Raw genomic sequence first — 13,966 nt, 5'->3', positions numbered from 1 at the left:
TTTTGAGGAGATTGAAGCTTATGGAAATGGCTGAAATAGGGAAGATGGTATGCAAATTTCTGAAGCTTGGGAAATGATGCTTTCTTTAAATGATGCTTTCTTTAGCTCATTTGTTTCCACACTATTTTTACTGTGGTGTCCTAGGTCAGTTTTGTTGGCATCACATTTTACAGTTGAGAAAAGTGAGGTTCAGAGAAAGGAAGTGCGTTGCCCGAGGTCACAGGGCAGGACCAGGGTGGCTCCCAGGGGTGTGTGACTCAGAGCTTGTGCCCTGGATTGCTTGGCTCCCAGGACAGGGCTGCCCGTCTCATGCCAGGGCTCTACGTGCCTCTCCTTCCCCGCCAGGGAGACTGTGGAGCAGATGGTATCCATGAAACCAGCAGCCTTCCGTGCACCCATGGCCAGAGATGGGCACCTGCGGGGCCTGGGCAAGGCTAAGGCAGCTCCTCCAGGCCCTGGCAGGCCACCCCACTCTCAGGGTATCAAGTCCACAGCATCCCACCAGAGCAGTCTGACCAGCCTGGAGGGAAGCGGCGTGTCTGAGCGCCTTCCACGGAAGTCTCTGCGCCAAGCTGGTGGCCCCCAGGTGGAGGTATGTGTCCGCGGGGGCATGGAATCAGAACCTCAGGGAGCTTTCTGCCTCTGGGCCTTTGTTCATGCCATTCCTTCTTGGAATGCCTACTCCCATCGCTGCCAGTCACAGTCCTGCTAACATACGGGGCTTATGCCCAATGCCACCTCTTTGCCATACCTTCCCCCGCACCCATCCTTCTACCAGCAGCTCTTGTTCCTCCTCTGAGAGCTTGTAGCCCATGGCCTGTCTTTCTCGGAGCCTGCTGAGCACAGCTGCGGCTAGTTCTTGACTCCATGCCCTGTTTGTGCCATTGGAGCAGCGATTTTTAAACTGTTACGGGGATCAAGATCACTATGGAAATGTGACTGAAGCTACGGATCCTCCCATAGGATAAAATGTATATATGCATGTGTACACACACACACACACACACTCACACACACGTAGTCCCAATGAGCTTGTGGTAAGGAATCTGCACTAGACCAGGAACTCTCTGAGGGCAGGTACCGTGTCGCTCGGTTTGTGTTCTTTGTGCTTTGCATGAGACCCGGTGTGCAGGAAGTGTGCACGTTTGATGGATTTCATTTTCCCGATTCACTGGGCATTTCTACAGTCACATAGGACCCCGGTGGCCCAGGCCCAGGCCAGACGACATGTGGAGATGAGCAGCCCCTTCCCGCAGGTGGGACTGCGTTCTTCTCCTCCTATTCCTCCGCTCAAGAAATCTGCAGTCTCGCTCCTTAGGACCCTGGCTCCCACTCTTCAGGGAGAGGGAACTTGCTCAGGGTCCTCTCAGGGTGTGGAGAGCCGGTTCTTATCCCGGTGCTCTGCTGGGGCCTGAGGGCCTGAGGACCCTCACTCCCTGGGCCTGGCGGTGGGGAGCTGAGCCAGCCTCCTAGTCCAGTCTACGAGCCTCTGGAATGTGATGCCAGGGCCAGGACTCTGGGAGATGGTCCCAGTCTGCCTCAGGCACATTCTTCAGACTTAAAGGGACATTGCCTCTTTCAGGAGCCCTGGATGACATCCCCTGAGACAGACAGTGGCTTTGTGGGCTCAGAAACCAGCAGAGCATCACCCCTCACCCAGACCCCAGAGCACCGGCTCGCCCACATCAGGTATCCTGGGGACCTCCCCCCATTTTCCCATCAGAGTCACAGACCTGGCATAGCCTGGGAATTGAAGTGCCTGTGAGCCCAGAACAGGGGTGGATGGTCTGGGCATTCTCAAAGCTCTCATTCATCCCCCCAGCGATGGTTCCTTTTCCCCATCTTATTGATAGAGGGGAACCGCAGCTCAGAGAGGGAAAGTGACTTGCCCAGTGTCATTCAGCCAATGAGCAACAGACTGGGAAATAAATATTTGTTGAGAAAATAAACTAGTGAATGGTGAATGAGTGAAAACTGGGAGGGTGGCGTGAGGTGAGCAGAAGATGAGGACAAAAGGCGGTCAGGGTGGCTACCTGGGGAAGAGGCAGCTGGACCCCAAAGGGAAGAGCAAGGGTGGCGGGGACTCAGGTGCAGCATGGAATGTTGGGACCACCATGAAGAGTGACGGCCTCTAAAGCCAGGTGAAGCCCCCTTGGGAGGCCTACATGGCAGCCCAGCGCTGCATGAGAAGAAATGATTGGAAATGCTATTTCCCTGTATATTTTCTAAAAATGAAATTGAGCTTTATACTTTTGCATGTATGGTGGGCAGGCGTAGATCTCTGCAGTTTATAAAGAAACGCATGCATAATAAGAGTGCATCTTCAGAAATATGGTCCTGTCCAGGTTGCAAAGTCCCAAAGTCAGGAACTCATTGGTCTAGGATGTGGAGAAGCTCGGAGGCTGTGGCTTCTCTTTGTGTGACCTCAGCGTGTCTCTCCCTTTGTGGTCCCCCAGCACCCCAGGGACATTAGCCCAGCCCTTCACTGCCTCTGTGCCCCGAGATGCAGCCTCCTACCCCCAGACCAGGGGTCTTCCGGTCCCCAGAAGAGCCTCTGAACCCAGCACACCCAGGAGCCGAGCCCAGAGGCACCCCTCCAGCCGAGACAGTCCGCTCCGACAGAGGGCACCTAACTTCTGTCTGCAGCGGACGCTGGCAGCTGAGACGGGTGAGTGGATGCGTCTGGGTTGGCTGGAACCTGGGCTGGACAGATTGCCTGGACTAAAAATTCAAACCAATGAAACACTTGTACTTTACCCTTTAGGATACAAAATATCATACAGGCTTGTTATAGACAAATTTGAAATTACAGATAGTGTGGACAAAAGAAAAAAATCATTGAAAACCATCACTGCTGACATTTTGGTGTAGAACCTGTGAGCTGCTTTCTCTGCCTGTGTGTGTGTGTGTGTGTGTGTGTGTGTGTGTGTGTGTGTGTGTGTGTGTGTTTACATAGACTTAAAACAGAAATGGGATCATATTATACATGACTGTTTGATGATCTCCTTATTTTTTCACTAAACATTGTATCATGAACACTTTCCATGTCTATAAAATCTATCTGTAATTTAGTTTTTTACCTTTAAAACAATGCATGTGAGCTTTTTATGGAAAGGAAACACACAGGAAAGAACAGCAACTTGGTCTGAACACAGACCAACAAACTCAACCTGATCACAGCCCCAAAACCCCCTGAAGCCCCTTCCGGTGGCTCCTACCCCTCCCAAAAGTAACCCCTGCTCTGACTTCTAACACCTCAGATTAACTTTGCCTCTTTTTAAGGTTCATTATTCTTGAAAAGTTTTAATTGATCTTTAATTTAAAGTTGTATTAATTATAGATTGGCATGCAGATGTAAGAAATAATACACTGAGCTCTCATGTGCCTGGCCTTCCTCCAGCTTCCTCCAAGGATAACAGCTTGGACAATTACAGTCCAGGGTCGTCACCAAATACTGACATGGACACAGCCAAGATACAGAGCCTTCCACACCACAGGACCCCTCACGTTGCCCCTTTGTAGACACACCCACTTCCCTCCCGCCCTCACCCCCTCCTTAGCTCCTGGCAACCACTCATCTGTTCACCGTTTCTATAATTTGTCATTTCAAGAATGTTATGTAAATGGAGTCATATGATATATAACGTTTGGGGATCGGCTTTTTCACTGCATAATTCTCTGGAGATTCATCTAGATTGTTCCCTGTATCTGTGCTTTGTTCCTTTATACACTGCTGAGTAGGATTCCAAGGGCTCGTTATTTTTAATGCACAGGTCACATTAGGGGTTTTTAAACCTCTGGTCCCCCATCCCTTCTGGAGGCTAAAGTGATAAACGCTCTCCCCCAAAACGCACTCAGGCCAAGGGGTGACTATAATTTCAGGGAGAGGTGCAGGCTCTGAAGCCAGTTCCGGAACATGGAGAGATGGATGACAGAGTCTGAGGGGCCCACGTGAGGAGCAATGAGCTCTTTGCAGGAGGCAGGTCCTGGAGACTTGGGTCTGATGCCAAAGTAGTGGACTGGGGGGGGCGTTCTAATCAGTAGTAGATTGGCAGGCCTAGCCTAGCACCCCAAACTCCCAGCCAAAGCCACATCTTCTGGTTTGGAGGTCAGTGGGTCATTGGCCTCATCAGGAACTTCCTACGTGACCTCAGCTGAGCACTGTCTCTTCACACCCCATCCTCCCACCCATACAAGTTCACACTTTAATGGTCTTCTCCTCATGAACTCACTTTGGTCTCTTTCTGCCTCCCTAGCTGTCCCTGGCTTGGAGTTGGAGGGGCGAAAGCGGACTTGTGAACAGCCTCCTCCCAGCACAAGCGTCAGCCCACACCCCACCCCGGCCCCTGCAGCTGCCGCTCTGCCCTACAGGTCAACAGAGACCATCGCCACCCTCCTCACCAGGACAGGGCGAGAGTAAGTCAGAATGCGTGGGCCCTGCAGTTTGAGGGTCATCATCAAGACGGGAGAGTGATGCCCGAGGCAGGCAGGGGCTTTCTCGGCACTCACGTATATCCAGTGGTGGCCGTGCTGGGGCCAGGCGGACCCAGGTGTCCTGCCAGCCAGTTCGGGGCTGTTTCTGTAGGACCTAATTGTTCTAGACTTTGAGGACACGTCTCCTACTAGTGGGAAATGACCTACAGGTTCACCTTTCTGGTGCTGAAACCTCCCTCCCTGCCCCCAACATTTCCAAGACTGGTCTGCACTTCCCATGTTTTCTACAGTTTATGCAGTTATTGTCTGAACTCAGAAGAGTGTTTTCAATTCTTTTCTTTTTAATCCAAGCACAGTTTTCCTACTAAGAAAGTTGCTCTTTCCTTGGTTGAACAGAAACATGAAAACATGTTGTTCAGCCCTCTTACCTCTCCTCTGAGTTGCTTCTGGCCAATAATCAGTCACGTGCCTTTGTTGGATTGGAACATCTGTCCCAGAATCCTAGAATGCATGGGGGAGACTGCTTTGCATGATCCGCGGACTGTGTGATCATGGGGCCCGTGTGTAAAATCAGGTCCAGCTGCTGGCGTTCGGCTTCCAGGTCTGAGTTTAGTAAGTGCACTCCTGCAGTCTTCCTGCGTCGGCGTAGGAATTAGAGGCTTATTTGCCTACAATATGCCTGGCCCTGGGAATACAATAGTGGACAAGACACAATCCTTAGCCTCATAAAGCTCACCATCTTGTAAGATGGACAAAGAAACAGGCAGTCACACCGCAAGTATAAGTACAGTGATGGCAGAGGCCCAAAGAACTGCTGACATGCAGAGAAGGGGTGTCTAGCCCAATCAGAGGCTTCAGGGAGGGCTCCCTGGAGGAAGCAGTATCTCAGCTGAGACCAGAGGAAGAGACATGGAAAAGTATCCCCAGCAAAGGGAACAGTATGTGCAAAAGACTCAAGGTGAGAGGGTGTCATCACCTTTCAGGAGTCAAATGTTTGTTCTAGCTGGATCCATGACTGTAAGGTGGTAGGTGTTGAGCAATAAAGGCAGGAAGGTCAGTGAGGAGACCTGGGGGAGGTCTTGGAGGGCCTCAAATGCCATGGTTAGAGGTTTGGACTGTGGCTCAACTCAGAGGTGTCACTGAATATTCATGAAGCGTACTCACCTGAGCACAGTGAGGGGGATTTTAAGCAGGGGAATGGTGTGGTCAGCTTTACATTTTAGAAAGAGTTCTCTAGCCACTATGAGGGTGGTAATGGGGGTTGGGAGACTGCTGAAAAGGCTACCTCACCCAGGGAGATGATGAGACCAATGGGGAAGGAATGGGGAATATGAATGCATTTAAGAAGAGATATTTGGGCATTGGGCCCACGGGGTTCAGTAGCCGGTTAACTTTAGGGGGTGCTCAGGGAAGGGAACGGGTCTAGAATGACTCGGATTTTCGGCTGATCATATAGTTGGATCTTGGTATAGAGATGAGGAACCCAAGAGGGGGAGTAAGTTTGCAGGAAAAGATCAATTTTAAGTGCCAGGTTGCAATTAGTCAGTAAAGAATTAAGTCAGGAAGCCTGAGATCCTGAGAGGGCAATTGACACCCAAGTGGGTTTTCCAAGTCCCAGGACCTCATTCAGAGTCCTTTGGCCTGGGACAGGAAGTCAGAGCTGCTCGAGGTCCTTATGCAGCATGGAGCCTCAGCCCTGCCTTCCAGGAGTTAACTGGTGACGGAGCTCTCGCTTTCCTACAGCCACCACTCTCACAGTTTGCCTTGGAAACCCCAACAAGCGTCTCCCTGGGGATTGCCAGGGAAACCAACTGCCCTTGGACGCACGCTGTGCTGGGGCATAGCTAGAGAGAAACCTCCTGCTCCTTCTGGCACACTCACCTGAGAGCTGATGTTTGCAAGAAGTGGTGCCAGGAGACACTCACCCACGAGTCCCAGGGCCACCAGGCAAGAGCTAAACCTGAGGGGAGCCCCCGCCCCAGAAGCTGGCCCCAACACCTACCATACAGCCCGGAGGACAGCCATGCTGAGCCAGACTCTGACGCTCTGTTGGGGTTGGAGTGGGAGGGTTTGTGTACAGGAACATCTGGATAGGACTGCCTGCCACAGTGCCAGCTACGCCCCAGAGGGAGACTAGAGATTCAGGGAGTGGTTGGAGAGAAATGCAAACAGCATTTACCCACTAGATGCTAGCAGCTCATTGAGATACCTTCCACTAAGAGGTTGGGCTGTGGTTGGGCTGTGGTTGGGGTTTTCACAGGGATTCCCAGCAACCTTGCAGATAGAGCCTTGCAGCTTCCGGCCTGCTCACATTCAGTTGGTGACAAGAAACACCAGGTTGTCTCCTTGTCCTCTGTCCATACACAGCCTTTTACTCCGCTCCCTCGTGGAGCCTGGGGTCCTGGTCAGTAACATCCCCTGAGCCTCTGTGAGGTCTAAGGGTCTCCGGGTTTGTGAGATGGGGAGGCCGGCTCCTTGCCTACTGATGGCTGACTATCTGGTTGGAGAGGCATCTTCTGCCAGGATCAGAGAGGTGGGCTTGAACAATGTAGGAAGTGTTTGGAGGAACTCAGGAGGGAAGGGCTGAGTCAGGGCAGAAATACCCCAAGTATTTAGGGGTTTCTACAGTCAGAAGTAGAGGAAGGGAGGGCAGCCCAGGGGCCCAGGCAGGTCAGACTTCAGATTTTAAAGGGGGAAATTAATCCCACTTATTCTGTACCCTCGTCTCTATCTTGAGAATTGGTCACTGGTGGTTCAGAACAGCCCCTCAGAGGCCCTGCATGTTAGGTTGGGTGAATCTCACAGGAAGTTCTGCTTTGTTCATCTAATGTGCAGGGATGTGAACTCAGAGAGGTTCAAGATACATAGTAAGAAAAGCGGACACGCAGGACGTTCTAGAATCAAGAGCTGAGTTGGACCCTGTGCCTGCTGGAAAGGGGCAAAGGCTGCTACTACATTGGGCAGCACTCTGGGGGGACGGAGGGGCGGTAGCTCCATTCTTTGTTTTGGCTCCACCCCACCCCAGCCAGGCCATCCGCGAGCTGCAAGAGGAGGTGTCCCGGCTCCGTCTGCGGCTGGAGGACAGCCTGCAGCAGCCACCCCAGGCCAGCCCGACCCGGCCCGCGTCTGCCTTCAACCGCCCTGCCCGGGCCCGGGACCGGCCAGCAGATTCCCCAGCCACCTGGGGCTCTCACTATGGCAGGTGGGTGACCCCAAAACTCCCCCCCTGTGCCCTGGTGGCAGCCACAGAAGACGGATGTGGCCAGCCGCTGTCTCTCCATGGGGACATAGACAGTCACATCCGTCTCTCACTTATTCACTCTTACATTTCTCTACTGTAATATTTGATGCATAAAAAATATGATACACATATGTGTTAATAATGAAGTATGATACAGTGAGTATCCCTGAACTCACCACCCAACTGAACAACTAGAATATTTTCAGCACTCTCACCCACTCACTCAGCAGACATTCATTCATGGTGATAGCTTATAAAATCAGCTAACTTTGAGGGGTTCTCTGGGAGGGCACTAGGTTAAGGGTTTTATGGACATTGTCTCATTAATCCTTCCAACAACCCTCTGAGGTAATTGCTCTTATTATCCCCATTTGACAGAAGAGGAAACTGAGGGTTAGAGAGGCTCAGAGCCATTTTCTGTGATTCTGACTCCAGGGTCTTTGGGTTGGACTTCCACGCCCTCTTCCTCCCATTAGGTTATAAGCATTTCTCTGGGTTGGCCTTCTCGCTGATTGTATCTAGAGGCTGCATAACACCTTCTCCAATGACATTAGCTCTCTCTCTCTTTTGCTAGTAAATCCACAGAGAGGTTGTCCAGTGAGCCAGGAGGGGCAGTGCAAGCTGTCCCCGTGGGGAGGCGGCGAGCCAGGTCCTCCTCTGTGCCTCGGGAGCTGCCCCGACTCTCCTTGAGTAAGTGACCACCTGCTAGGACTGATTTCTGGAGGCCTCAGTCTGGGTGGTGAGGGACCACAGCAACAGCCTTAGAGGAAACTGGGAGAAGGTTGCGTGTCTGCTTTAGGCAGTTGTGGTGCTGTGTAGCCCAGTGCACCTGTAATACCTACTGCATCTGTAAAGGCCTTGTATATATATATCATCTCACTTAATCGTTACTGCATGATAGGTCCTATTATCCACTGCCTGCAGATAAGGACACACGAGCCCAAAAGCGTAGGGGACTGGCCTAAAGGAACATGGCTCTGGAATCAATGGCCGGGTTCAGCCCTAGCTCATGCCTTCCTGGCTGTGTAACCTTGGCTGAGTTGTTTACTTGTCCTGTGTAGTAAAGGGGCAGCTAACAGTGTAGGAATAATAGTATGTGCCTCGGATTGCTGTGGGGGTGCTGTGACCCCACCCTCGCAGCCGCCTGCCCCTTCTCATGCCCCTCTCTTTCCATCTCAGGTTCCGATTCTGAGCCAACCTCCCCCCAGCTCTTCTCTGAGAAGAGTAGAACTACGAAGGACAGCCCACCAGCAGCTCAGGACAGAATGAAAGGAATGGGTAGTACCGGACGGCCAGACAGGGTCACCTTCCGGGGCCAGTACACAGGTGGGCCGGAAGGAAGGGCTGGGGTGGGCAGTCCCCAGGGGCGTTTCTTCTGTCATGAGAAGCCTTTTGCACTCAGTCATTCAAATGTTAATCATTTTTTGTGAGTTCTGTGATACAAAACAACATCAGGGAACGTTGCCTCTGTGAATGTCGGTGCATTTGTTCATTCATTCAGCAAACAATTTCTGATTGCCTCTCCTTCTCTAGGGCCCATGCTTCATTCTGGGGAAGCCCATTCAGCTAGTCAGTCATACAGAAGTTTACCAAGTCCCTGCTGTTTGCAGGACCTGTAGAGCCCCTCAAAGCACAGGGAGAAAACGCCACTGACCGCATGCACCCTAAGCCATTCGTATCCGAACCAGCAAGTCAGGTCTGGGGATGTGGCAGTGCTCTTTGTCATTGCTTATCATGTCTTCCTGGCCTGCTTCAAATCCTAAGTGAGCTTGGGTTTGCTGATTGCTTCTGTGTGTTGAGAACTAGGCAGCTGGTACCTAAGTAGGATCTGAGATGAAACAGGAGTCTGAGAGAGCTCACAATAAACAGACAGATCAATGTGTCTTTATGTACAAGTGTATAGGTACGTACACACTAATATATACATATTTATGCAGGTGTGTCACGTGCACGTGTGTGCGTGCATGCACAATAGTAAAAAGAGAGAGACTACTGAAACAATTTGGAGGAAGAGGAGAGGGCTCATTATATTAAATTCTCCTCAACTCTGCAGCCAAGCGGAGAGCTGACACTGACTGTTCTGTGTTGTTCCCAGGCCAGGAGTACCATGTTCTCACCCCCAAGTTTGTCCCAAGAGGCAGTGGCACCGTCTCCTGTCCCCACTGCCAGCCTGTTAGGACCGAGGATGCAGGTGAGGGATGGAAGCAGCCACTTCCATCAGCGAGGCTGCAACTTCTTCTCTCCGCAGAGGGTCCAGTCAGGCCAGATGTGGGCCTGCCCTGAGCTCAGGGGTGGGTCAAAACTATGCACAAGGGAATGGGATTTTCCCGGGCCTCTCAGGCCTCCCAAGGTGTCCTGCCCTCACCCCTGTTGCTCCAGGTGCTGCTGCCTAAAGCCACCTCCTTAACCTTGACATGGAGAAACCACGGACATGATTTAAGAAGTTCCTGAAAAGTCCTAATAGGAGGGTGCTGGGCAGCAGGGGGGCCGGAGGCAGTGATTATATCTTATCTCCACTCCACCCTCCCTCTACTCCTTGTCCTTTCCCTGAAACCCAACAGGGAAGAGTAGTGGGGAGAGCAGTGACCAGAGAACGTGGGCACCGCGTTCTAGTCTCAGTTCTACCACTGACTTGCTATGTGACCGGAGACAAGTTCTTTCACTTCCCTGAGCTTCAGTTTTCACGTCCATAAGGAAAGGGTTGGAGATGGTCTCTGAGACCCTTTCAAGCAATGATGATGATAATGATGCCGTCATTTATTAAGCCCCTACTGTATACAGGGCATCATGCTAAGGATTTACAATCTTTGCAACTCTATAAAGTAGGTTTTGCTCATTTTATTATTATGCCTGAGTGAGGAAGCTGAGGCTCAGAGATATTAAGTAACTTGCTCAAGGGCATGTAGCTTATAAGTAGTAGAGCCAGGATTTGAACCCAGGTCTTTGCGACTCCAGAGCCCTGGCACTTCACTATGTCCCTCTGACTTTACTAGAGTTCCAATAGTCCTCTCCATTCATTCATTCATTCATTCATTCACCACCTTTCCATACTGGGCCCTGAGACCTGTCCCCAAGGAACTCTCAGCTAAGTAGACAATGACAAAACAAAGTGGTCACAGCTGGGATGGGGGAGCATAAGGCGGGCTAAGCGGGGCATGTAACTCAGGTTGGTGAGTGGGAGGGTTTCTCAGAGGAAATGATGGCTGAGCTGAGGCCTAATGGAGAAGTAGACTGACCCTGAAAGTGACCCAGTGGTAGCATCGAGCATTTGCATGGGAAGAGAACAAGGGTGGCCACTCCCCTCCTGCTAACTGAGCAAGTTTAGGCCTCCACTGAGCACTCTGGTGCCTGGGGCCATTGTGGGACACTCCCACATGGAGAATGGACCATAGGCACAGGGCTGCAGTCAGGAGAGCTGTGCTTGGAATCAGGCAGAGGACAGCAGCTTCCCAGCTCTGAGACCTTGGTAAAATCTTCAACCTCTTGGGGCCTCGGTTTTCCCATCTGTAAAATGGGGGAGTGATAATGGTAGTTAGATTTGACAAAATAATGCATGAAGGCCCTGAGCAGAGGGCTCGGCTCATTAAATGTGGACTCACTCTCATGGTTGCCATCGATATTGTTGTCACCCAGATGGAGGCAGCTTGTTTCCTCTGCATGTTTCCTGAGGAAAGCTCAGTGCTGCAAGAGGCCTGCTTGGAAGGCTCCAGACCTGATGATTTAGGCATAATCCTCTCCTGATGTCTCTCCCTCTTTTTCCAGGTGGAGCTGTCACCAGGGACCCACTGGGACCGTCTCCCACTGATGCCCTGCGATGCCCCCTGTGTGGTCAAGTTGGGTCCCCCGCAGAGGCGGAAGGCCCAGACTCAGCCACCTCTGGTGAACAGATACTCACTCTCTTCCCTTAGCTCTTCTTGCTGGGGGTTGGGGGCCCGGGCAGTGTTAGCAGGGTAGCTGTTCTCCCGAGTCTGGGATGGAGCACACAGGACAGAGGGTTTGCTTCCCAAATCCAGGCACTCCTAGCATAGCTACCCCAGTGTCCAGCTCTAACAGAGCAGGGCCTTGGCAGACCCTCTGTTCTCTGCTAGATCTTCCCAAGTGGTCACACTGTGTCCCTCTGGCGTCCTTTTCCCTGGCAGGGGCAGAAAAGACCACCACAAGGAGAAGCGCACCTTCCGCTTCCAGCCCCAAGCAGAGGAGCAAGCGAGCGGGGTCGGCCCCCCGGCCGCCGCCTGGACTGTGGTATCTGGCTGTGCCTTCAGTACCAGCCTCTCCTGCGTTTGCCTACGTTTCCTCAGTGCCCGTCATGCCTTACCCATCAGCCACTGTGTAAGAACCTTCCGTCCCCACCCTCCTAGCCTCTGTCTAAATTGCTTAATAATTAGCGTTCGGACCTGTGTCAGGCATCTGAGAACCTGGGTACTGTCTATTCCCTTGTTTTCTCCCTCGTGTACAACTTGCAGAACGAGTTAGACACTCATGGAATCACTCAACAAACCCTGAATGCTCCCTGTGTACCAGGGAGAGTGCGCAGCCCTGGGGACCCAGCAGTGAAGGAGCCTGGCAGAGGGCCCTGCCATCTGAGTGTACAGCCTCGTGGGGGTCTAGAACCCTAACCATCTCCCATTTCCTTGTGGGTCTTCTCAGCAAGCAAGTAATGCACACTCACTTTTTAAAAAATACTCGATTTTCCAAACAGTTTTAGATTTATAGAGAAATCGAGCAGATAGTACAGAGTTCCCATGTAACTCCCCCAATACACGTACATATTCAGTTAACATCTCACATGAATATGGTACATTTGCACAATTAGTGAACCAATGTTAATACATTATTATTAACTACGGTCCATAGTTTATTCAGGCTTCTTTAGCTTTGATCTAAAGTCCTTTTTCTGCTTCAGGAGACCACATACCTTTAGCCGTCGTGTCCCCTTAGGCTTCTCTTGGCTGTGACAGTTTCTCAGACTTCCCTTGTTTCTGACGGCCTTGATAGTTTTGAGGAGGACTGGTCAGGGATATAGTAGGATGAGCACTTACTTTTTATGTGGATTTGGGTGTAACATCAGTCATGACAGAAAAGATACAGCAGTCGAGGAAGAAGTGGTTCTGGTTTTAGAGTCAGAGCTGCACTGTAATAGAATCCTGCCTGCTGCTTACTAGCACTGTGGCCTTTGTCAGGCTACTTCCTCCTGGAGCCTCAATTTCCCCATCTGTTAAATAGGATGATAGTCTCAGTCATGTCCAGTTGCGTGAGGATTAAGTGAGGTGTGGCAAGAAGCACATGAGACGCTGGTGGACTTGGTAGTGCTGGAACATGCTCATTGCTGAGTAAATGCCTGCCTCGTCATCACAGCAAGTGTAATATTGTCATTTGTGGGAAGAAAAGTGAGTAAAAGTGGCTTCAGCATGACTGGATTGTGCGGGGGGGGGGGGGGGAAGCCTGGTGCCTGGAATTAGGCGGTTTGTCTTGTCCCGGCCATTACCCCCAGTTCCATGCCTCAGTTTCCCTCACTATAAAATGAGTCGGTTGGGACACTTCTTCAATGGCGTGTTATCAGAGGCCTGTGTCTGTGGGCACTGAGGGGCCAGAGTCCGTGTGACGGCTGGCATTTGGTGGGAGCAGAAGCTCGAGGCACCAACCAGCCCCAGTCCCCTCTGAGGACTCTGGCCTACCGTCTGGCCTCTTGCCGCCCTCTCAGCTGAGTCGGGCAAGTCGTTGAGGAGTCTCCCCCCGCAGCAACTATGAGAGGTCATACTCACGCTCAGGCCTCTGGCCTATGCTCCGACTTACTGGGTGGGAAAGGTTTTGCCTGGAATTTGGTGACCCAGGATAAACTCTTGAGTGCCTATGGTAACCATGGGGCCTCTTTATTTCTGAGGCCGTTCTGTGTCCTTCTAGGCTCAGACCTGTGGACAGCACTCATCAGGTTGCTGTCCTCAGGCTAGGATGGGCCATGGCGGAGGAGAAGGGCCCTTTAGTGCCAGACAGACGTGGCCAGCAGTAGCTATATAGTCGTGGGCAGGTCACTTTGTTCCTCTGTGCCTCCGTGTTTTCCTCTGTGAAATGGGTTGTGATAGGGATTAAATGAACTAATGTATGGAAAGCCCATAGTACACCGAGGGTGGCCAGTAACCGTAGTGCTTCTAATGCTGCTAGAACTTGGCCTGCTGACGCCCTCAAGTTTCTCCAGCTACAGGTCTGAGCACGCTTAGTGCCTGAGCCTACGTGACCTTTAGAAAACTGAATTGGCCTGTGCCGCCACCTGGTGGTCTGCCCCCTTATAGCCAC

The 13,966-nt window shown here is 51.7% G+C and overlaps 1 protein-coding gene across 1 annotated transcript in view; it reads left to right on the top strand.

Moving 5' to 3' along the window:
* Positions 1-13,966, top strand: part of AKNA (AT-hook transcription factor) — a 37,964-nt gene that overhangs the window by 21,066 nt on the left and 2,932 nt on the right. Inside the window, exons 11-20 of the mRNA XM_081066400.1 lie at positions 346-592; positions 1,583-1,689; positions 2,457-2,668; positions 4,257-4,416; positions 7,460-7,636; positions 8,250-8,365; positions 8,855-9,001; positions 9,771-9,866; positions 11,438-11,554; positions 11,815-12,004. Of these exons, the coding sequence (XP_080922526.1) occupies positions 346-592; positions 1,583-1,689; positions 2,457-2,668; positions 4,257-4,416; positions 7,460-7,636; positions 8,250-8,365; positions 8,855-9,001; positions 9,771-9,866; positions 11,438-11,554; positions 11,815-12,004 (1,569 nt within the window). The remainder of the gene's footprint in view (positions 1-345; positions 593-1,582; positions 1,690-2,456; positions 2,669-4,256; positions 4,417-7,459; positions 7,637-8,249; positions 8,366-8,854; positions 9,002-9,770; positions 9,867-11,437; positions 11,555-11,814; positions 12,005-13,966) is intronic.

This window comes from Rhinolophus hipposideros, assembly GCF_964194185.1.
Source record: "Rhinolophus hipposideros genome assembly, chromosome: 11".
NCBI classification, from domain to species: domain Eukaryota; kingdom Metazoa; phylum Chordata; class Mammalia; order Chiroptera; family Rhinolophidae; genus Rhinolophus; species Rhinolophus hipposideros.
This window is presented reverse-complemented; position numbering and strand designations above follow the sequence as displayed.